Genomic DNA, 23,694 nt, shown 5'->3' on the forward strand with positions numbered 1-23,694 from the left:
GAAGGTGCAAGCATAGAAAGAAGGCTGGTACATGTGGAGAAAGAAAAAGAAGTGCAAGAAAAAAAAAAGGAAATATACAAAATCAAGTTTACATACACAGCTTATTCTTGACTCAAGCCTCTTCCCTTGGCAACATCCAGAAATGGTGTATCCCCCTCAGCAGTGTGGTGACATAGAGTTCCCAGATGCCAGCAGCATGCCTGTGGTGGCAGGGAGATGGATGGCAAGCTACAAAGCCTGCCCAAGAGCCACGACAAATACTCGAGCAGTAACACCAAGCCTAGTTGCAAGCTGTGTTTACCTGCTTGATTTAAATATAGCTTGAATTGTGCTGTATTATCACTACTGTTAGGTAGACGTGTTTGGAGAAATGGGGAAACTTTTTACCTGATGCAGTATTCAAGAAGGGAAAATAGAGTTTTCATTGTAAGGATGGTACTAGAGATATAGGGGAATGCTTTGCTTATCCAGTGACTCTCTGATTTCAAATAATTTGCTTGGTATATGATTATTTTTTATCTATATGGGGTATTCCTTTCTTCTCTTCATTTTTCTACTTGGAATAAAAACTCTTTGTGAGAGAGGACTCATTCAAATTCACACAGTATCCCTCAAGTGCTGGAAACTGTGCTCATTCTTATCCATCAGTGTTTGCTCTTTAAATTGGCCAGATTAGATTGCACAAATGGTTTTGCAGTGTATTGAATTTATGGCAGAGGTGAGCTGTGCACCTTAAATTCATACTGCTCACCAAGTCACAGGGCTCGGACTGAGGACTCCAGATACACATTTGTGCTTCAAAGAGAACCAAAGAAGAGGCCCATTTCCTGATTCAGGATTAGAGTGAGCCCCAATTTTGAAAGAATATCTAAATTCATGACTTTCCTCTCGGCCATGGCAAAAAACAGGGAATTGATTAGTCTCATAAGATATTTGCTGCTTTAGGATAAAATCTTATGAGAACACCCCATTACTTTGCTTCTATCTGGACTTAATTTCATCCCTCTTTTAGAGTGGTTCTTGAACACCAGCAATAGCTGGACCCACACCCAACCTCTACATCTCCTATCTGCATCTGCCTGAGTCCCTGGCAGCCGTGAGGAAGCTGTGTGCAGTTGTTCTGTGCGGATCCAGTAACTGGGGCACTTAACCCTATCATGAAAGGAAAGAGAGTGCAACTCCACCTCAGCTCCCCTGCTCAGTAAGAAGGCAATGAAAGCCATTAGTATATTGACATAGCAGATTGACACTACAAGGCTCTCTCTGACTCCCATTGCTTTCCTGGTAAGCACTTCCCCTGCTGAGCCAACTCACCCTGCCAGAAGCATCTTTTTACATAACTTTGTGTCTCTGAAAACATTACCTTTTTCATTCTCAATATTTTGTGATTTTCACTTAGATGTTTTAACAATTATATTTGCATGTGATTTAACACCAATTCATTGATAACTTTCTCATCTCCAAAACAACTCTGAAAATGAAATTGTGGCATCTTTCTTGGAGAGTCTGGAAAGAAAATCTGGCAAAAAAAAATACAAAACTACACATCATTACAATGAGCATATGCAATGTCACAAAGCCTGTATGCTGGCTTTTCGTATTTTCCTGACTGTATATATTCACTACTTGTAATACTGCAGATTAGTATGTATTTGGATTTAAATAATCCAGAAGGAAAATATCCAGGCCATTGAAACCAAGCTCCAGAAGAGAATGACTGGCAACTAGAAATGTTAGGGGGGGACAAAATCTAGCAGGCATTAATTTTGGATGGAATAAATCGTGATGTTAGAACAAGCAGGAGTTTACATGGTACAGCTGCAAATTTGGGGTGTTCCCACAGAACATTAATAGTGGCAAAATTATTAATCTAGACTGTGATGTGGAGAAGAGCACTCTGCTGTTCTAATGCCTTACTCTCTGCAGCTCCTCTCCCTTGGGCTGAGTCTGTGGGACCTGGGGTACCCCTGGGATAAGAGGGCCTGAAAAGTTTGACTTTGAATCATTGAGAGTCCACTGAGAACTTCTTCAGTTTGTAAAGAAAAGGAGCTATGTCAAGAAGTAACTACTAGAAGAAGTGAAGTTAAATGTAAGGCTACTGCAAGTATGAAGTACAATTATCCTTGCTCTGTTATGAAAGGACCTATCCCAGCTCTTGTTGCCCTTTGAAATCACACACTTCTCATGGCTCTTGGGAGGCTTCAGCTATTTTTCTGTTGTAACACATGCAGGTCCTTTTAAACCCTTGAGTTTTAAGAGAAGAAACAGCCACTTCACTACAGGTACCAGATGAACGTTTCCAGGACAAATGAAAGTCTATGTAAGCTTGAAATACTCTATTAGTAATTGTTTACATTAGCTATTAACATTTTTGCTTGGAGAGATGAAGGACTGTTCAGAAAGAACCAGTGCTTAACGGCTTAGCCTTGCCACAGAAAAACCTCTGGCATTTTATCTTTAAGATTCCAACATATTTCTGTTGCTACTTTTATACTTATCTGCAATAAAAAGCTGATTCCTCAGAGTGCTTTGGATTTGCTTGAATCAGATTTATAGACCAGCTTTTTAGCACTGCTCCTAGGTATTGCAGGGAAGAGGAAAGCTGTTTCAGGTTCTACAGAGTTCCATTTCAGGGCATTGATGTTTCCAGTACCTTCTACCTTCCGAAAACAATGTTTTTATTTACTGGGAGTCAAAATGTAGAGTTTAAATGGACACATTTATGGAAAGGACGACACATTTATGGAAAGGACATTTAGGCCAGGTTGCTCCACCATTGGACAGACTTCTGCCCTTTGTCTCTCCCAGCCAAAATGAATGTTGAATGTGGGAGGAGTTTTGTGTCAGGCTCTATTTGACTGTAAACAAAAAGTCACTGTTTTTATTAAAAGAGAAAGTGCGTTTGATGGTGTGAGACACCGTTGCACTCTCTGCAGGGCTGTGGAGACTGCTGGAGGTAGGGTGCGGGTTCAGACACAGAAGGGTAGCCATGCCAAAGGCATGTGCCTGCCTTACTTGTACTGTTTTGGAGCACAAGGCTTTCAGCTCTGAGCAGTGACTGTCTAGCCCCTACACGAGCAATGGCAGTGGCCCCTGCTGCCAGAGAACCCACGATGTGACACCAGCATTCCTGGGCCACAGATGGCAAGGAGCCCTCTGCGAGGTCATGTCAGTCCTCATGCAGACCCGCAAATTATTTTCCGGAAAAACATGCAGTAGGCAACCTGGATTGTTTTAAAATGCCTGTTTCGGGTCAAAGCTCAATGAAACACAATTCAACTAGGTCATCCAAGACAGCACCCTGGGCGGTCACATATAAATCACAAATTACAGGACTTGCCCAGATCGCTGCAGGTGTCTCAAATGGCACTAGAAACTTAAGTGAGTCAGTGCTGGGTTTCTGGGGATTGTGATGTGAATGTAGATACATAAGTGTAGGAGTATTAGGGTGGAAGCTGAACGCACCCTAACTCTCTGAACTTATATATGTGTTATTCTGAGAATTCCAGTAAGGTTAATAGCCATTCTTTGCTGTTATTAAAGGTCTTAACTTTTTCTTGTCAAAGAGGTGATAGCTCTCGGAGACAATGACAGCAAAAAAGCCTTTCATTTTACTTTAAAATACTCTGATGAGAAAAGTCTTGCTTTTTAAAGTCACCTGGCTCATTTGTTTTATTTCACAAATTACCCAGGCACTCATTTGTGCTTTATAACTGGGATTCTGCATTAGTTCCTGATTAGAAGAGCTGTCATTTGCTTTTCTGCAGATTCAGAAACATGAATCATGAGCAGGCAGTTACTGGTAAAGCTCTGGACCATTTAAAGTCATAAAGCCAGGGGGAAAAAAAAAGGTGGAAAACCAAAAAACATTTGTTGAGCAAGAAGACCTGGGTGAAATCCTCAGAATTTCTGTGCCCTGAGAAAGTATCAATAACCATAAAATTTCACAGCCCCCTTTTTAGAACCACAGCCTTAATGTTTTGTAGTGAAAATAAAGCTTTGGTTAACCTTGGCACTGGCAGACCTCATTAAAATAACAGCCTGTCACTTTCGAGTTTAAAATAACAGGGTTGTCAGTTTTATATTCAGCGGAACAATCTACGGTCTTATTCTCTGGGAAACACAGCGGGTGTGCTGAGGGGGCTGGCAGCAGCACAAACACTGAGCAACACTGCCATCTCGAGGGGCCCCCAAATCCAGGGTGCTCCCCGGCAGCTGGGGCAACGCGATGCTCGAATCCTGCCGAGTCCATGTGGCACACGCCTCACTGCTTGAACAGCTGAAAATAATCCACTATCAAGGGCATGGTGGTTTGGCAACTGCTTGGCATTTAAATTTATTTTGTGAGAAAGTATGGAAATGTATAATGTATGGGAAAAAAAATTCCATATAGAGCAAATAAAGTTGTGCCTCCCTTGTTTTATAATTGAAGTGAGTCACCATCACTGAAGTACCTAGTGTGCATTGAAATTTTGGGCACCTAATGAGCCATTCTAAACAAAAATGTGTGCCTAAGTTCCCTACATCTAATCAGTGGAGAAATGAAGGCGCTTTTAATAAAATCTCTAAGAGAGATCCTCTTTAGCTAAATAGGTGGATGAGATAGAGGGAGCCCAGTTCAGTTGTTTAAACATAAATGCCTAGTGCCTCCAAGATATCTATATGAAGATGAGAGAAGTAACAAAGGACACACAGGAGACACATCTTTCTTGGGGGACAGCACCTAAAACTCAGTTAACTGCTTTTCACTAAGCCCATTTTACAGGGAAAACTGTGTGCCAATTAAAATTCCCAGCTGTCCTATACTAAGCTGCTTGTGACATATGATTCTTGCCCTGACTCTGACACACATGTGGAGCAGACATACAAACATAACAACTTAGTTAGAAACAGTATATAATATGTGCTTGCTAACTTAGTCCTTTTAAACAAATTGTTGGCTGTTAGTCTTAGCATGCTTTCAGGTTAAATCCCTAATGGACATAAATCGATGTATGAAGGTCTGGCGCAGCTTTCTGCTGGTACGGCAGAACACAAATCAGATGGTGCTGAACTGTTTGTTCTTCTTACCTGGCCATGCCCATGATGAAGGGCATGCCTCTCACAACTCCACGTGCAGCTCAGATGCTCAAGGACCATACCCACAAATCCATTATCCAGCTGCCCACCATTATACAAGGTCTAAATTATTTTTAATAAAGACTGCAAGGGTGCTGAGTGAGTGGCTCGGTGTCTTAGACATTTCTAGGGCAAAGCAAGCAGCAGGCAAACAAAAAACTTGTCTGGTTCTTCACTGGAAAATAATGTAGAATGATGAAGTGGCATTAGTTAAATGTTGCTTGTGAATGAAAGGGCAAAGGAGTCTGTGACTAAAGGAACTGCACAAACACAAACGGGGCTTGTGATGGCTGCTTTCATGTCTGTTCTCTGAGACAAAATGTCACAACTCTTTCCACTCACTGTCTGTAAGCTGTTCTGTCAGTGTGGCGCACTGGCAGGATACATTTTACATACACGGCCTGAAGTCCCTGAAATTACATCACCCCATCAGAAGCATCAGAAGCAGCAGCAGCACTTGAAACATCTGCCAAGTGTCTTTGCTGCCACATACAACCCACAGTACAACATCTGGGGTGGCACCCCAGTACCCCAGGGAAGCCACTTCCCATGAACAACCAGAAACGTATGTTTTTCCAGGTCACAAAGACTTAATTCTCAATGGATTTTGTATCAAGACATCTCTGAGCATCTGTAAGGAGAAGGTATTGACAGAAAGGCAAGCTGAATATGCTTTCACTTCAAAAGGAAAATGTTCCCAAACTGCAGAACAAACAAGAAAAAAATGCAATTCAAAAACATCAGGTAGAGGGAAGAGCTTAATGGAAACATTTCTTCTTAACATAAAGACTCCATATTATCTGATTTCATGTCTTACATTGAACTTATGTCAGGTTTGTGTGCATTTCACCATCTTTGAACACAATTTTAGCATCTTCTATTAGTCTTTTATCTTTGAAAGAAGGAATTATATAGGTAGGGATGATAAATCTGAAAAGAATATGAGATGGTCTTGACAGGGGAGGATTTGGCAGAGCAGGACGAAAAGAAAAAGAAAAGGAATTTACTTTTAAAAAATTGTTTTAGAAACTCTTCATTTAAAATTTGCTTTTTGTGCCCAGTTGCTTCAGAACACACTTTATCACACTGCCAAAGAAACATTCTTGCACCAGAAATTAAGGCAAAATGATTCCATTGGCAATTGTCTGCCTGTCCACAAGCAAGGGTCTTTCTGCAGTCTTTCATGCCTTATGAAACTGGTACTCAGCACTTTTATTTTTACATGGTATATTCAAAACTTACTTTGAATTCTTACTGCATCCAAATGTGCTGAAATAAAGCAAGGAATTCTAGGGTCTGATTCTTACTAAAGTGATGGGTTTGCTTTTAGTTCACTTCATGACTTTGGCATGCAAGGTGAGTCAAGACAGGAACATGGGTCAGCTTGATTTAGCTTATAACTGGGCCCGTGCTGGTAGGCCTGGGACTGAGCTCATGGGTGCTCTTCCAAGTTCTGCTGAGGAGCTGCATGACAAGTGACTGACTTGGCTGTGTAAGAAGTCAGTGAAATATTCAGAAATATTCAGAAATTCAGAAATATTCAGAAATTCAGAAATATGAAATAAACTGTATTTCTTAATGTAGGCTGTGTAGCTATACCATTCCCATAACTCTGGATATGAATTTCTCTTTGCAAATTATGCAAATATTTAACTTTTCTCACTTACACAGTAATGCCTTTCTTCTGTTAGCAATTATAGATCAAGACAGGCTATTTTAGTATCCTTTTTTTTATGTCTCCAATAGATTAGAAATTTAACTCTTTGTGTGTGGTTCTTGCTGTATCTTTTTCTTACGAGAAAGTATTGTGATTCAGAACAAGTTTCACACCTTCAAAGTAGCTGAAAAAGGGGTATTTCAGTATAATATCAAGGCTATGTCAGGAAGATAACTAGGGAAAATCAGGCTAGCTACAGCCAGAGATATCCAGCCATCTTAATCCTTATAAATCTCTGCCAGAGCAAGTGGAAAGAAAATATGTAAAATATCAAAACTGCATATGTCTCATATTTAAATGTTTCCACAGAAGCCTAACCAAGCTTGAAAGTTAATCTTTAATTCAAAGAATGGGAAATACCAAGGAATCATTTACAAGGCCACAGGTCACTAGGGAATACAGTAGTCTGACTTCATAAATCATAAGTAAGCAATGTTAACTGAGTCTTTAGTGGGTTTTGTCTCATTTTCAAGGGTGTGTACATCTGTTACATAGTTTTTAAATGCTGATGGCGATCAAAACCATGTGCACATGAACATGTGTAACCATGGGGACTAATAAGAGAATTTTTGTGGTCATGCTTGACAAGATTCCAGAACTGAAGCCTCTGAAAGCCACAAGCAAAAGTTTAACATGTCACAGGGATTACATCTCCTAATTCTATTCTGCATTTAAAGTTACATTAAAAGTACTCCAAAGTCATTGGCTGCCCAAATATTCATCTCACAGAAGTGGCCATCAGGCTACTCCCTAAAAGAGGAAGTGAACAATCACTATTCAGAATTCCTTTAGCAAAGCCATCATCAGACACCACACTGCACTTCCAGGAAGTTGCAGGATAAGGTTAGAGGAACCAGTTAGACTGTTGTTTAAACTCCAGTGCTAAAAACTGAGGATTAACAGAGCTCTGGTCAGACAACAGGAAAGGGCAAGACTTCAGAGACTGAGTCCACACAAGTTATGTAAAGTTTCATGGTGAAATAATGCAATAGGAAGGTGTGAGGTGGGAGAGGGCTGTGAAGGGAAATATCTGAAGGATATTTAAAAAAAATTTAAAATGCACCTGAATCAGAGGCATCTTGAGAGGCTGTAAATGGTAACCTTTCCCTAAGCTGTAGTCATTTTTACTATTGCTGCCTTTTGTGAGTAATGCAAATGACTGCTTCCCCCCAGGCTCTAAAATGGGAATGGCACCTCAGGAGGATGCCTCTAAGATTTGATTGGTTGCCATTTACTAACAATCCTGAGTAAAGTAAGACCATCTTACTTTATCAGGTGCAGTTCCTTAACACAATTTTTTTGAAAAATCTGTAAGGAAATTTAATGATTTGTTATCTAATATAGAGAATGCAGACAGCATTTAATAGCTTCAGAAGAGACTGGGGAATGGGAGTCCTCATTTTGATTTTCAGTGTGTATCTGGAGAGCATGTGCAGCATGTGAGCTGTGAGAATCTCTCTCCATTCTTTTGCTGGCCTCTATGAAAAAAAAAGGCTTCTACTCCAAATTACAGCCCTTAGAAGGGTTGGAGGGAAAACCACTTTCCAATAGGTATTGAATCACTTGTTGAAAAAAGAAGTCTGCAAGTCCAAGAGCACCAGCTCTAATTTGACTATGGGCAAAATCTGAACGTACCTCTAAACATCTGAGTTTTGAATAGCTTTACATAACTTCCAGCAAGCAATGAGGTTATTGCTCTGAAAGCTAATTACTCACCACCAATGTCAATCAGATTACTTGTGTAAATAGTTATCCAGACAAAAGCAATAATAAGAAAATCTATCCCTTTGACTTTTATGTTCACCAAACTTATATTAATGGATCCTCCACCATATAATCTTTCTTCCTTGTACTTTCTATAGAATTTCTCTATTCTTACCGTGTCCTAGGATGAATTTACACACCATGAACAATGGGCAGTTTAACTGAGTTGCTTGTGCTGGTTAGCTCTCCCAGTAGAGACTTTGGGGTTTTTACCCTCAAAATGGGCAGCAAAGAAAGAAGAGGGATTGCTATCGCCCCAAAAACCCTGGTCCCATGGACCAAAGACATGAGAAAGGGGCAGGCATCCTGAGACCCTCTCCACTTCTGCCAAAGCCTTGCTCACAGCCTGTAAACTGGAATTTATTTTTTGGCTTGACAGGGCTCCCCTATCAAGACTTTAAAGGCTTGCAAATGCCACTAGTATCTCATGTGAAAGCAAAGCAGCTAGAGCTTGGCAAGGGGTGTGGAGGAGATTTATAAGGTGTCTATCATGGCAAGAAACACTGTCAACAACCCATACAGAAAAATACTGCCCTACTTATTTCTTGTGGATGAAAATTCAAACAGTGCTTCTGAAATAACATCCTCAGCTGTTTCTATCTCCTGGCTTATAAAGTGACATTCCACAGAGTTTAAGCATGGCAAAGCAGCATGGGCCAGTTACAAGGAGAGCTATCACATCCCGAGAAAAAAAGATAAAAGAGATAAAAGCTGAGTACAGTATTGTACCTCAACAACTAAAAGACAATCTCAAAATTGAATGGAGGAATGGAAAGCTTTTATTTCTTGGTTTTTTAAAGAACAAAGCTTAGTGATTTCCTTTAAAAGCTATTCAACAAGCTCCCCTAAATCCTATTACAACATAATGTGAAATGCATCTGTTTCCATAAGAACAGTGGCAGCATTCATCCTTTGTAGTCTGTCCTTTGTTGTTTTTCTATCTGTTCTTGTAGATTTCTCCACTCTAGCATACCATACACAAAACAAGAACTGAAAAAATTTTAGCCAGAGCATTTATTTATTAAGTTGATGCTGGAATTTCAGTTTGTTCCTGCTTGCCACCTGAATCATGCCAAATTAAATTATTGTTCAAGGAATTTATAAGGTAAAGAAACTGTTTCAATACTGTCCCAACATTTCTTGCATGTGGATTCTGTATTCAGCTACAGATATTTATCTACACATAATAGCAAAGATGAATGCAGTCTCTGCATGACTCCTCACTGTAACTGAGATCCAAATGTACTGCAATGTATTCAGCCCATGTTTCTCAAATCAGTTCAACATCAGCTCAGCACTGCACCATTTCTTTAGAATCTGCACGTGTAGCTGTCTACATAATATTTTTCTAAGACATGACCAAGCTGGCAGGTTTATCTGATGCACACTGTTTAACTGAATTCACATTCAGTAGACTGTGAGGCATATTAATTCTTAAAAAGGTGTATATTTAGAAAACCTTAGACAAATCGAGACTAGGAAGCACAAGATGCAACATGCTTTTATTAATGTCTTGCCTGTGGAAAAAGGTGACTTTGATTGTTTGTATGTTCTGAACTCAAATGCTGGGTGTCTTGTTTTTAAACACAGGAAATTAAGTTTTAGCACCTTTAGCTTTTTTAACCTTCACCATCATCACCATTACAAATTTAAACAATGTATTGTTTAACATTATAATTAGTGTAGCTGATGTTTTTTAATCTGTTTTCCCTCTCCTTGTCTCTTAATCAGGTAACAGACATTAAAGAAAAGCTAAAGGTCTCTAAAAAGTTCTGGTCGACGTTGCCCTACACAATATGCAAGGACGAGCGAGTGACAGCCGGTCCGTCAGTCGAGGAGGACTGCTGGAACGGCCACACCAAGGCCAGGTGAGGTGGCCCCTCTCCACCCCACCCAGTCCAAAACCCCATCTGGCCTGAGGCAATCATGAAACTGAGGGTGTTTCACAAAACTCTTCATGAGGGTGAAAGAGAAATTGGGAGAACAAGTCATTGTCCACATGCAGCTTGTAGCCAAGATTACTTATTGTCAAAGTGCCATTAAAGCCAGAGTGTGAGTCAGGGTAAATGTGCACAGAGTGTCAGCATGTGAAGGCAGAAAATGTGCATTGGTTCAGCTCCAGAAGGATAATTTATACTGAGATTTCAAAGAGTTCTTTAGGTCCATTTAGCATCCCTGTGTTGGGACTGACAGCTTGTGAAGCAATTGCACTCCTGGGATATCATACTGGGATGAAACAGAAATTGGAATTTCAACTCTAGTTGCTATTGGCTGGCAAAGCCTAGGGCTATTTACTGGGGTGGGGGGCGCGGGGAATGAAGAATAACCACCAGAGAATAAATGTAGCACTCCTACTTATCTTGTGTAGAAGATTTGACCTTCTGTTACTTCTTCATAGATAACTGTGGTCATCTGCCCTTGCTTGTGACAAGTTTTCTGTGAGTTTTAATTTTGAAGTTTACTTGGCCCAGGCTACAGCAGAGCAGGAGCCAGCAGATGAGCAGGTGTCTCCAAAAGTCCCAGTGTGGATTCATCAGCTGACAGAGGAGAGGATCTGATTATCCCTGCTGAGAGGGGGAGGAATTGGCTCGGGGACCATGCCAGGGGCTTTGTTTCCTATGCTTTTGGGTACACATGAGGAGTGGAGAGGTTTGAGTGTCTGGTGACAGCTGAGTCTTGAGAGAAGTGACTATTTCTGGCACTCAGGGACTGGAACCTTTATTTTCCTTTTACCTGAAGATACATATGAAGACAATATAAAAATGAGCCAAAAACAAACAAACAAACAAACAAACAAACAAACAATAGAAAAAAAAAGTGAGACAACTATGTAAAATATAAAACCAGTGAAAATAAGATAGGAAAAAAACTTAGAAACGTGCTCAGTGTCATTTTACATGGATGTATGGATGGACAGATGCCTAAATAGATTGCACCCACCCCACCATCTCATCACCTGATCCTTTTGATAAGGAGTACAATGTACAGGGGGATGTTTCATACTGAATGCACATAATTTTTTCCTAGCCTTACTACATACCCTTCAAAGGAATTCATTTTACAGACAAGAGGAGGGGGCTGTTTGGGATACTGCTAGCTCCTTGAATCCACTTTTGGATGCATGTGAGCAAATCTGTCCAAAAGCATGAGCCATTGCTTAGTTGCTAAGTCCCAGATCCAGAGAAAGCCCTGGGGATTCAGAGAAATACTAGGAGGAGCATCTGGCTATTACAGAATTTATCATAAAGGAACAGTGTGAAGAGAGAAATAAAAATGTGCAGTTTCTCTTTCTCTATTTTATCCTTTCTTGTTATTGAGCTTTGAAATACATGAGCCCAGGCCAGTGCACTACCAGTAATTAAACAGAGTTTCAAAGCATCCCAACTAAATGCCACGAGCCACATTGGGATGCATGCGTCAGTAGGAGATGTGTGCTACTCTTTCTACAAAAGAGCAGTCAAATCCCTTAATACCTGTCTATTCCTCCTGGCTTCCATGGCCAACACTAGTGTGTGAACCACATCTGGCAAATACTTGGCATCTCTCTTCTGCTCCTGCACTGAAGGGTTTGGCACAGCTTCCACATTTGTTGGGAGTTATGGAGGTAAATTTTATGCATACAGTTTGTCACCCTTCTTTTGCAGAATTTATCTTATGAGAAACCTGGGTTTTTTCCTGATGCCATCTGAGATTAATGTTCTGGAGAGAGGAGAGCAGTCCTCTGTTAATAATCTCCTTGGTAACTGAACACAAATGTTTCACTGCATGTAGAGCAAGAGTTTCAAAATATCACCTGAAGATGCGATTTCAGCAGGTCCAGCCACTGCTCCTCTGCCCACTTTCTGTTTAATATCCATTCACAAAGAAATGTATCATCATAGTCTTAATAACAGAATTCAATAAATGCTTCAGGTGGTGGCAATAGTAATAAATCAGAGAAACACCACAGAATGCCATGGCTGTATATGAAATAGTATTAAAAACAATGTTGAAAATAATTAGCTCCAAATGCAAAATCACCTCTTGACTGATGGACAAAGACTTTTACTGCAGCATGAAAAAAAATAAAGGTTTCCTTGATCAGACTGATTAGTATCTGATATCAAATACTAGCTCACAAGAATGAGCATAGCAAAATCTGGCCAGTGTTCATATATAAATCTATATCTCTGTCTTCAATGTGTCAGCTGTCATAAGCACCCCTGTGCTATATGAGGAGCTGCATGTTGAATTCCAGAGAATATGACAAAAGCCTGTGATTGAAAAAAAGGGAAATTTAGCCACCTCCTGTTTTCCTAGACATTAATACTGTAACTAAGAAGACAACGTGGTGTTGGCTACCATTGGGAAAGGAAATTGTTGCTGGAGTTTTTATCACATCCTGTTTTGAAATAAAGATTTAGAAACTTCGAATTGCCAGATAGACATTATGCCTAATGTTTCACTTTACACATCACCTTTTGATGCTGCTTTTACAGGGGGAAAGAGTTGCAAACCTGAGATCACAGAGAATGAGAGCCTGGCTTTCTCCTGAGGGAGGCATTACACCAAGGTCATTTGTGGTTATTACACTCCCTAAATATCACTTTGCTGCCATGATTAATTTACAGTGACACCAGGTCGCCCGCTGAAGGTCGCCAATTCACAAGTAATCATGGGGCAACAGAGTCATCCATTTGGCGTTCTGGAAGGGTGCACTTGGCTCCTTGCTGATCCTGTACGAAGAACGGCTTTAATCAGGTCACATCACGTAGAAACCAAGTGCTGTGGAAATGAGAAAATATTTATTAGATGGATGAATCTCTTTTTTTGAAAAATCCATGTTAAAGGTAATAATAATAGCTACTTCAGACAAAGTGCCTTTTAGAGAGATGCTCAGCAGGATTTCTCCATCATATTTGTATTCACAAAAGAACATGAACATAATTTTATGTTTAAAGAATTAACATCTTCTGCCAGATGTGCAGAGACAGATTTCTGAAAGCTATTTAGGATCAACATTAAGATCAAACTTTGAAAATTTACCTCCCTCCCTACATGCAACTAAATTCTTAACAAGACCTGAGGGCATCTTCACTAATAGGTATTCTTCAGAAATTAAGACATTTTCCCAAGAATGATGGAAAGTCAGGCTTTAGGACTTAAACCAAGTCCAAAGTATTAGTCCTTGAATATACGACTTTTACTGAAGTAAGAACAGCAACCAAATATGGAAACCTGTGATGCTCAAGAGAATAACTTTGAATTGCTCCAACCAACCCAGCCAGCTTGTTCCAACCAAAGCATCTGAGTGATTGTGCTTATGCTCACCAGGGCTATAGACTGGTATTAATAAGTCCTAGCTCTGAAAAGCTATAACCCATGGAATAGGTGAGACCTGCATTCCTTTCCACAAGGAACCTATCACTCCTCCAAACAGAAGAAGAAACAGAATAATATATGAGACAGAAAAATAAAACAAAAAGAAAAACTTAGAGAAAGCTAAGGAATAAAAGGAAAAATTAACACTTATAATTTTCAATATCTAGCTCAAAGCTATGAGTGTCTACTTCTGTGGCAGAGAGCTTTTAATTTCTGGTGAAATTCAGGTGGGGAAAAAAGACTCACAGATCAGTGTTTGCCCTGAGAAAGTTGCTCACTGCTGTCCAGCAAAGCTTGCAGTGACAATGAGTTGAGTGTCCTTTAGCTGGAGGTAGGCACAGATAACTGTTTAGCACCACTAGTGAAAACGGGAATAAACCACTTCTCAGCAAGTGTGAAAACTCACTATTCTTAATTGATGGCTCTAGTTTATTTTGTATCTTCCAACAAACTGGTGGTGAGGCATTTTCTGCCTCTCCTTGTGTCTCCTCAAGCTTTTCTCCAAGATGGAGGAAAAAAACTAAACTGAAAATATCCTCTGGGATTACCTCCTGAGCAAACAGAATCAGATGAGGTGAATTAGTTAGCCAAACAAGCCAATTTTCCACTGCACTTATCTTTCTGGACCAGACATGACTGTCTAAACCCAGCCCAGCCTGAGTAAGCCTGTGCTGTGCTTTGTACTCTATTGCCTACAATTCTGTGCACCTGGAATAACTCCAGTAGTGCCTAGGTGGCATGCCCCAGTTGTACTGTAAGCAGCTGCTGTGGCAGCAAAATGTGGACAATGTTTTCCTTTAAGACAGATCCTTTATAAAAATCAGAAGATTCCTCCTTTTGTTTTTGGAGGGGTTTTTTATGTGTGGGGGGTGTCAATTCTACAGGCTTTATATACATGACCTGAAAGATTCATCAGTCATTTTTAGACTTGAAAAGGAAGCAGACACCGTGGAACATGAACAGGTTATTAAAAAAAAAAATTAAAAAAAAGTGAGGGGGAAAAGAGAAGTGGTTTTAAATAGGCTTTGTGGTACTTGGCTATTATGTGCCAAAAGACATCTTTGCCGTGTCTGCTGAGACAAGCAAGAACTGTGGAAAGGCTAAGAGGAACAGAAAGCATTAATATTTTAGAAAGCAACGTAAATTACACAAAAATCCTGACATAGCTGAACAAGGAGCAAACACCAGAAACAAACAGTATTGTTCTGCTTCTCTATACTCAGAGGGTTGAGAAAGCTCGCTTCTCTCTTGTTTTTTTTTTTTTGGTTTTTTTTTTTGGTTTTTTTTTTTTTGTTTTGTTTTGTTTTTTGTTTGTTTTTTTGTTTTGTTTTGTTTTGTTTGTTTGATTGTTTGTTTGGTTTTTTGGGGTTTTTTTTTGTCTTTCCTAGGAGGATGTGAAGAACAGACACTGATTAGGGTTGGCACTTCAGTTATAATGGGCATACAGTTCTTGTAATGACCAGGCCTATACATAGATCATTAAGGGGAGCAGAAGCAGCAGCAAAGCTTAAAATTCACAAGGGTGTCTCAACTTATGGAACTGCAGCAAAAGCAGCTGTGTTCAACAACTTTGCCCAGCCAGCAGCAAATCTTCTGTCAAATCATGGTCCCAAGACATGGCTTCCCACGCAGTGTGACTTAACCCTACCCCACACACATCAAAATGCTTTTGGCAGAACATGTGTCGGGCTGCCTCTCCGAGGCTGTCACTCACAAAACACCTTGGGCTGCATGTTCTCATATCTGCATCAGTCCTTTAAAGAAAGGAAAACTATCCAAAGATCTTGCATTCAATATAGACTTTTCTGATTTCTTCCCCTCCCCCCTCCCAAAGAAGCAGGTAAACTAGTTCAAAAATGAGGGCAGAATCCAGCTACACATTCAAACTCGTAAATTCAGGTACTTAAATGCAGGGAGAGACAATAAGGAAGGTGTTGCTTATGCAGTTGTACTGTCATTGCAGACTCTAGGCCACCTGGGATGAGTGTGACACAGGACACTGCCTCCCCTCTGGACCAGAGCCTGGACTAAAATTGCTTGGGCATTTTTTAAAGCAACAATGTTAGGGTATCCGAAAAAAGCCCAAATATCCTGTCAGTCTACTCCAAGAGGCAGTTTTCCACTATGCCTGAACACACTTATCTACTGCTATGGTAGATGGTCTAAGTAGTCAAGGCACCTTCATGGAACTGCAAAATTAGACCCTTGAATATCTACAGGATATTCAAATCCTACTGGAGTGGCAGCATGGTGCCAAACAGCCTACAACCCTGTGGTTAAGGTGGCATTCAAGACTCAATTCAGCTGCCTAAGGACACACACTATAACTTTAGATGCCCCAGATGTCCAGGACCTCCCCCTCAAGCCTGTGGATATGATCCAGACAGCCTCACCTTTCAGAGCTCACCCTTCAGAACTCACCTTTCAGAGCTAGTGACAAGAAGAGGAGGGATAACTAAGAGCATTCAAATGGCACCAGCTGTCTATGTTTATGCAAGGAAATCCCAGCAGATGAAACATAATGAACTAGTCATTTGGCCAAAGGCACATGGGACTCTAACAGCTGTGCCTACTCCACTGATGAATAAACTCCTGACTAGCTGTGACTGGATCTGGTGGTGGCTAGGTCTGGTGGGAGTGGGACTCTGCTTCTGCACAGACATTTGCATTTGAACATAAAAGATTTGGGATGTGTATAAACCTAAAAAATTGTTTTCAGCCTTTCTAATTCTTTTGCTATTGTGTCCTAAATGCCAAGGGAATTTGAGTATCCAGCTAGTGATTAGGCAGTGTTAAGGCCATGGATTTCTTGTGACCTACATGTCCCTTACACACCTAAGTGAGGTACACTTCCCAGGAATGCTTTGGGGATCACCAGATCCTGGGCAGATAAAGCAGGGTGTGTGACAGTCTGGCCAGATCACTGAATGGGCCGCCCCATTTAAAGTTAGATGGTCCTGAGAAGGACATAAGATGCACACTAGTGCAAAATACGAACCTTCATGAAATGCACACACCAGAGCACTCTCTAATTGCTTTAAGTCAGTACATTCTTCTTTTATTATTGATGGTGAGACAAAATGAAATCAAACACAAATCAGTCAAAGTCTGTGAGCTGCCCTTCAGACTCGCTCTCATGGACAGCTTGCAATAAAGAGCTGCTAACCCTTCATAAACAAGGAAAGCAATCCACATAAATATTTAGCAATTCAGATCACTTGTAGCTACTAACAGCTATGGCCATCGTCACGGACAGGATATGGAGCAAGACAGTCATCCTCTCTGAGCCAGTAGTTCAGTTCTTACATTCTTGCTTTTTTTAATCAAGTGCACCTTGAAATCACTGATTTACTACTGGGTTGAGTAATTTATCTACAGCAGCCCTTTCATTTGTAGAGACGTGTGACAGATGGAGATGCTGTTCCTTTGCAGTCCAGAGCATCCCTGCCTGCCAAGGTCTCCATCCTACTGCCACTAGGCAGCTCTGCAGAATTATTTCCTATTCTGTCTTTAGTGATTCATAACACCATGGTATGCAGTTTTCCATACTGGGGCAGGGAGCTCTGTGCTCTCACCATAGTGTATCTGACCACAGGAGTCTGGATGGGATCCCCACAGCAATGTTATTTCTCATCATGGTACTAGTGAAACAACAGAACATGCACCTTGGTGGTGGGTGTTTTGACAATCATGTTTGGTTCTTAGATGTCCACACACCCCCAGAATTATTCTCATGTAAGCCTTCAAAGGCCACTGCTGGTAAATGAGTCTCATCTTGCAAAGCGAGGACCTGTTATGCTGAGATTAAGCCTTTCCTTGGTGCAGCAAAGCATCTGTTGTCTTGTAAACCTCCAGCAGCAATGCAGAGCTTATTTTCCCTTCACCATGACTTCAACAGAGAAAGTCCTTTTATCTCCCTTACTTTCACTTTTTTTTTTCAGAGATATTTATTTTTGCAGACCAATATGAACAATGCTGTCATCAACACCAAGCTTCAGTGCTGGTAGAGAATTTGGCATGCACAAGTGAGAGTGACATGAAATACTTTCAATCTATATTTGGTACCAGGCATCATAAAAGTTTGTCATTAGTAGCTAGACTGTGCTATCACTACTTATTTTCTGAGCACATACCCACACAAGGAGTCCCACAAACATCAGCAGGACAGCCTGGTATGCAAACTAATTACAAAATAGATCATATCCTTATAAAGAATGTAAACAAAATGTAGATCTGCCCCAAATCCCTTGCAGCCTAAATATGAGACAAAGATAGTAGATAATGACAGACAAGAGAAGAGAGGGAAGCTGTGATACACTATTTTCTCGGGGTAACATGCCAGCCAAGAGACATAATCTCAACCCTTTTTCAGCCTGGCAGCTGTAAAATGCATGGATAAATTTTAACAGAAATTCGATGCAGGAACAAATGTAGCTTTGCAAACACCTACAAGGAGAGCTTCCTGAGGACAAAGAGCAGCAGGGGACAAAGAGTGCATCTTTAACAAAGGGTAGTGGAGATTTTTACTGTAGGATGATTGTAGGAGAAAGATGTGCAAAAGCACATTTGCTGCCTGTGTGCAGCCTAAGACTGCATTACTCAAGGTCAGAGAAAGGAATGCTGCAGTAATCAAAGAATTATAAGGTAAGAGCCTGAATAAAACACTCAGATTTGAGGATGGATAGGAAATGCCATACTTTAAATGTTAGGCACAAAATACACAAGACATGCAAGCATAGCCTGGTTTAAAGGAATAATGACCAAATGAAAGAGAATTCTGGAGTTTGGTAAAAGTATAATGCTTTTTATGGACCTGGATGTCATGTAGGCTGGAGATGTTGTTCATGGTGGTCTAAAAAAGAGATGCAAGTAAGAATTGGAGAAGAAAATTAAGTGTTCTTTTTAACTAGGAAAGCCATAATGCCTCAAGATAGGCTTCTAAACTCTCTCAGAACAACAAATATGCTATATACAACAAAGGACTTCATATTTTTAAGCAGAAAGAAATAAAAACAGCAGAATGCACTGTTAGATGCTTAATTTAGTGTGCAGCCATTCATGTCAGCAGAGGATATGAATATGTGGTGACTTACTGCTGGCTTGTGAACCTTTTCCACAGTTCACACAGTCATTGCTCTTGCTGGGGAGTATATGGAGAGTTAGGAGCTTGAAAAACTTAAATCCTTTCTGCTCCCCATGCAGCTGTGCTACTAAAGAGATCTATTGGGTTCAGTAAAATTTAAAACTATTTTTAAAACCGTTTTAATGGATCTGTTTAAGAACAGCACATTGAATTTCTTAGCACATCATTTACTGCACAGTGTTTATTTCTGGAATTACTGCATCTCAAAGTAATCTTTCATTCTGCTGAATAGATATTTGCCTGAGATTATGAACGATGGCTTGACCAACCAGATCAACAATCCAGAAGTAGATGTGGACATCACAAGGCCAGACACCTTCATTCGACAACAAATCATGGCCTTACGTGTCATGACTAACAAACTGAAGAACGCGTACAATGGGAATGATGTCAACTTCCAGGATACGAGTAAGAAACCATTAAGTGTCATTACATAACTGTAATTTTGGAACACATTTATAAATTGGCTCTGTTGCAATGACTTTCTGTGGTCTTTGTGCTCTGTGCTGCTGACAACATAAAAAGGCTTTTTCTGTTCCATGCAATTCCAGTTATATAATTGTTTCTTTTGCTTCTCTTCCTTATCTTCATGTTTAATGCATCCAGACACTGAAGGCTTTCCATAATGCCAGCAGTCTGATCCTTTTTCAGAAGAGCATTTAATCACCTAATTAACTCACAGTGGGTTTCTTTTGGAAGTTTTGCTGAATGAAATTCAGCACCACCAACACCTCCTCATTCCCAATGTGTTCATCCCCACTGGGGTGCCAAGTGGAAGGGAGAAAAGGGATGGAAGCTGTAGCCTACAGCACTCACGCTGTTTCCCTCACTCCTTTGTGCCAGGTGACGAAACCAGCGGCTCAGGCAGCGGAAGCGGCTGCACAGATGACATCTGCCCCACCGAGTTTGATTTCGTCACCACCGAAGCGCCGCCCGTCGACTCGGACAGGAGGGAGGTGGAGGCCTCAGCCACACAGCCCCGCTGCTCACTGCAGACATTGCTCGTCATCCTCCTCAGTCTCGTACTGCAGAGACGGTGGAGATAATCCTGGGTCTCGTCAGAGAGACTGTGTTTTACCTACAGAAACAGCCAACTTCCTTCTTTTCTTATACTCTTGGACAATGGACCGTGCCACAAACACTTGCCGTTTTCTACAAGACAGCAGTATTGCAAAACCTGCTTCCCATTTTAGTTTTCCCAAAGAGTACCAGGTGCCAGACTGAACTGCTTCCTGCTTTTTTTCAGATATCTCTGAAGACAATATCCACTCTTGAGAGAATTCTTTCTCAACCCTTTATTACAGGAGACTTTCTGAGCTTCATTTCCTTCTATGCTGCAAAAGGGAAAAAGGATCTTACGGTATGTGTTTTTCCCCAGTGAGAAAAAAGACGGGGGAAGAAACCAAGAAAGTTTTCTTTCTGAATCAAGCCTGACTCAAGGCTGCTGCATTTCAACAGAATATCAACAAAACAAAACAAAACAAAAAAGACAAGAAAGGAACAAAAAAATGCAACCATTCTTCACTGACAGCCAGGTTTCCTTTAGAAACTTTTATAGGATGATTCAGGTCATCAGAATGATCACTGTTAAAGGAAGGAAGGCTGAATTTTTTTCCCCAACACTAAAAAAGTATGTCTCAAAAATGAATGTCTTGCACTCCATTTGCCAACCACATCAGATTGGTATGAAGGTAGAGAAACTGAAAAATAAGTTTATCTTTTAGTATGGTAGTAGCTCCACTAGCTTCAGAATGTCATGTTACAGTTGCTTAGGATTTGAATCTTAAAGCCCAGTAAAAATATGAGTAGTAGCACGATTTCACCTAGTTTCTTTTAAGATTTATCCATGTTATAGAATTGTCACAGGTTTCCACTTAGCTCACCACTGTGAGCTCACCAGCCATGATAGTAATGTTAAACAACGCTCTTGACCCCTCAGGGGTTCAGATAGAAAATAATCTCTTGTGATGTAATCTTTTTTTCTTTTATAACTGTTCTGACATTGATTAGAACTTTTTGTTCCATGTCCATTACCCTACCAAGACAGCAATTCTCTAATAGACTAACAGCGGCCAGATCAATAGTGTTTCACACCTAACTACATCTTTCATATCAGTTAATTTCAGTGTCATGAGGATTTCTTCTACAAAATTTCAGATCAAACAAATATATAGTACTGACATGGAGATTTCTTTCACTTTTTTAGTCTTAGTATGATCATCTATTTTTATATATATAAATATATATAAATCACAGATTTTAACTTCTTAATTACAAGCTCAGGGTTGACACTTCTTTATAAGAAAAAAAATGTTTAGTCAACCAACTCTTCTTTATTTTGCTGCTCTGAAAAGTAACCCTTTAATGACTGGTGAGCATGAAAATCAAAGAAGAGAATTTTTTACATATCCAGTTGTCCATTTCCTAACAGGTTTGCAGGTTGGTGGAGAAAACCTCTCTCATATGTGTGTATTTGGTGGAGTGGGGGGGGGGGCATGTGAGTTTGTATGATAGACCTAGAGGATATGGATGTTAATTGTGATGGTAATTGTACTCAGATTCTTCAAGGATACGTTGCTTTAATAATCATTGTCTAAATGGTTATGGTCTGGGATAGAGTTTTCCTAATTTCCATCTGGTCATAAAACCCAAGATGGAAGCTGTTTAAATCCTGGACAAATAGGTGTCAACAATTAGACATCAAAATCTTCCTTCTTCTATCAACCACAGACAAAGGATTTTTGGGGCAATTCTGCGTGGTGTTGAAATGATTTGCCAGAAATTTATTTCCTGGTTCTTACGTTGACTCTGGAAATGGTGTACAAAAATTGTGGTAACACTGTAAAGCCAGCCAACCACATTCCAATTTAACAGCCGAGCAGGTAGATCGTATCCATTGCAATCGCTTTTTCTTGTCAAATTATAATTAGCTATCGATTTAGGCATGAAATTAAAATAGAAAACACACAGCACGTTAGAATAAAGTATACTTAAGCACTTTTACCAAAAAGTATTTACTATCTATTTATATAGTATGTCTAATAACAAAAAGCATAAGTTTAGAGCCACTTGTATTCAATTCCTTTTCTTCCCCATTTGTTTAATTTGAAATATAATGATAGCATCATGGAATCATAGAATCACGGAATGGGCTGGGCTGGAAGGTACTTTAAAGATCACCTAGTTCCATCCCCTGCCATGGGCAGGGATGCATTCACTAGATACAGTTGCTCAGGGCCCCATCCAGCCTGGCCCTGACGGGCGGTCTGTTTTTCTGGGCCCAGATTAGTAGGTCACTGTCTAAGTGTACAGCTCACACAGGTCTTACATGGCCATAGCAGTGCTTCCTGCCTCTCCAAATGTTCCCCATGAAGCAGGTCTTCTGATTGAGCATTTACTGTCTCCAGGAAGTTTAAGCCAATTCTCATAGCCTTTTTCTTTTGCCCTGGTACAGCAGGTATCAAACAGAAGGTCTTTGCTTTTAATATTTTCCTGAACTTGCACATGCATCTTTCTACAAGGAGAACTCTTTAAAAATGTCCCCTGATCCATCTCTTTCTATTCATATCCACATCCTCTCTACATCCTCAGCAGCGTTGTTTCAGGAGGAGTGTGATTTTGATTTTTCTGGTTGTGTGTTTATTCTATGGTAACTGATTCTATTTTCATCTGATTATTCTGGATCTGAAAGCTCATTGACAGGCAAAAATGTCCAAGCCCTCTGATGCAAGTCCTCTGTTGTGCTTGCTCCACACTGCTGGTGAAGGAGCTGACAGACTCATCAGGGTTTTGTGTTAGCCTCAACCCACATGTAGGTGGTCTGGTGACTGTTTCCAGCTGGTGCAGCCAAGGTGTGTGTCCAGGGTGCTTCCATCTATTTGCAGACCTCCATAGATTTTTGGACAAGCAGTAAGAGATCCCTAGATCCCTGAGAACTAGGGGTTCACTGGAGGTGATCGTCACTGGAGGAGCTGGCCCTGTTCTTCTTGAACTGGATCTTATGAACTGCCGCTCAAACAGCACACCAGCCTAATGTTTGCCAAAATGTTGTTCTTGAGGGAGTTCTGCCAGAAATTTATGTCTTCCACATTATTATTTCTCCTCTTATTTTCCTACTATGCATGGTGATATTTTGTCAGGTGGCAGAGATGCCTTTGCATGAGGTACTGTGTATACATTTCTTTAATAGTCCCTAAAGGTTGAATACACTCTTCGTTCATTGCATTTTTCTGAGGTTAAGAGAGCTATTAAATCTACAGAGAAAATGAAATTGGGAATAAAGGAGAGAAAAGAAAAAGCATTCATGTTCATAATTGCAAGAATCTACATAATTTCCAGTGATTCTATTTGCACATGCTTTGCATCCAATAGCTCTTCTTCTAAGGTATTTTTTTGGTGTGCCATAATTTAAATATTTCTCTTCTGTTAGCAGCAGATAAATTAAGAAATTATAAAGAAGACAATTACATATTCAAGAAAAAGGAGCTAAATCCCAAGGAAAGGTCCTTTGATTGTGTAAATTCTCTATGCTGTGCAATCTAGATAATCTTCACATGTAATGTTCTTTTAAAGTGGAGGCTAATAAAAAATT

At 40.2% G+C, this 23,694-nt stretch overlaps 1 protein-coding gene across 1 annotated transcript in view; it reads left to right on the forward strand.

Moving 5' to 3' along the window:
* Positions 1-21,017, forward strand: part of GPC6 (glypican 6) — a 727,192-nt gene extending 706,175 nt beyond the window's left edge. The window contains exons 7-9 of the mRNA XM_063392301.1: positions 10,331-10,467; positions 19,336-19,511; positions 19,947-21,017. Coding sequence (XP_063248371.1) covers positions 10,331-10,467; positions 19,336-19,511; positions 19,947-20,149 — 516 coding nt within the window. The 3' untranslated portion in view covers positions 20,150-21,017. The remainder of the gene's footprint in view (positions 1-10,330; positions 10,468-19,335; positions 19,512-19,946) is intronic.
* The last annotated feature ends 2,677 nt before the right edge of the window (positions 21,018-23,694 follow it).

This window comes from Prinia subflava, chromosome 3 (genome assembly GCF_021018805.1).
Source record: "Prinia subflava isolate CZ2003 ecotype Zambia chromosome 3, Cam_Psub_1.2, whole genome shotgun sequence".
In the NCBI taxonomy this organism is placed as follows: Eukaryota; Metazoa; Chordata; class Aves; order Passeriformes; family Cisticolidae; genus Prinia; species Prinia subflava.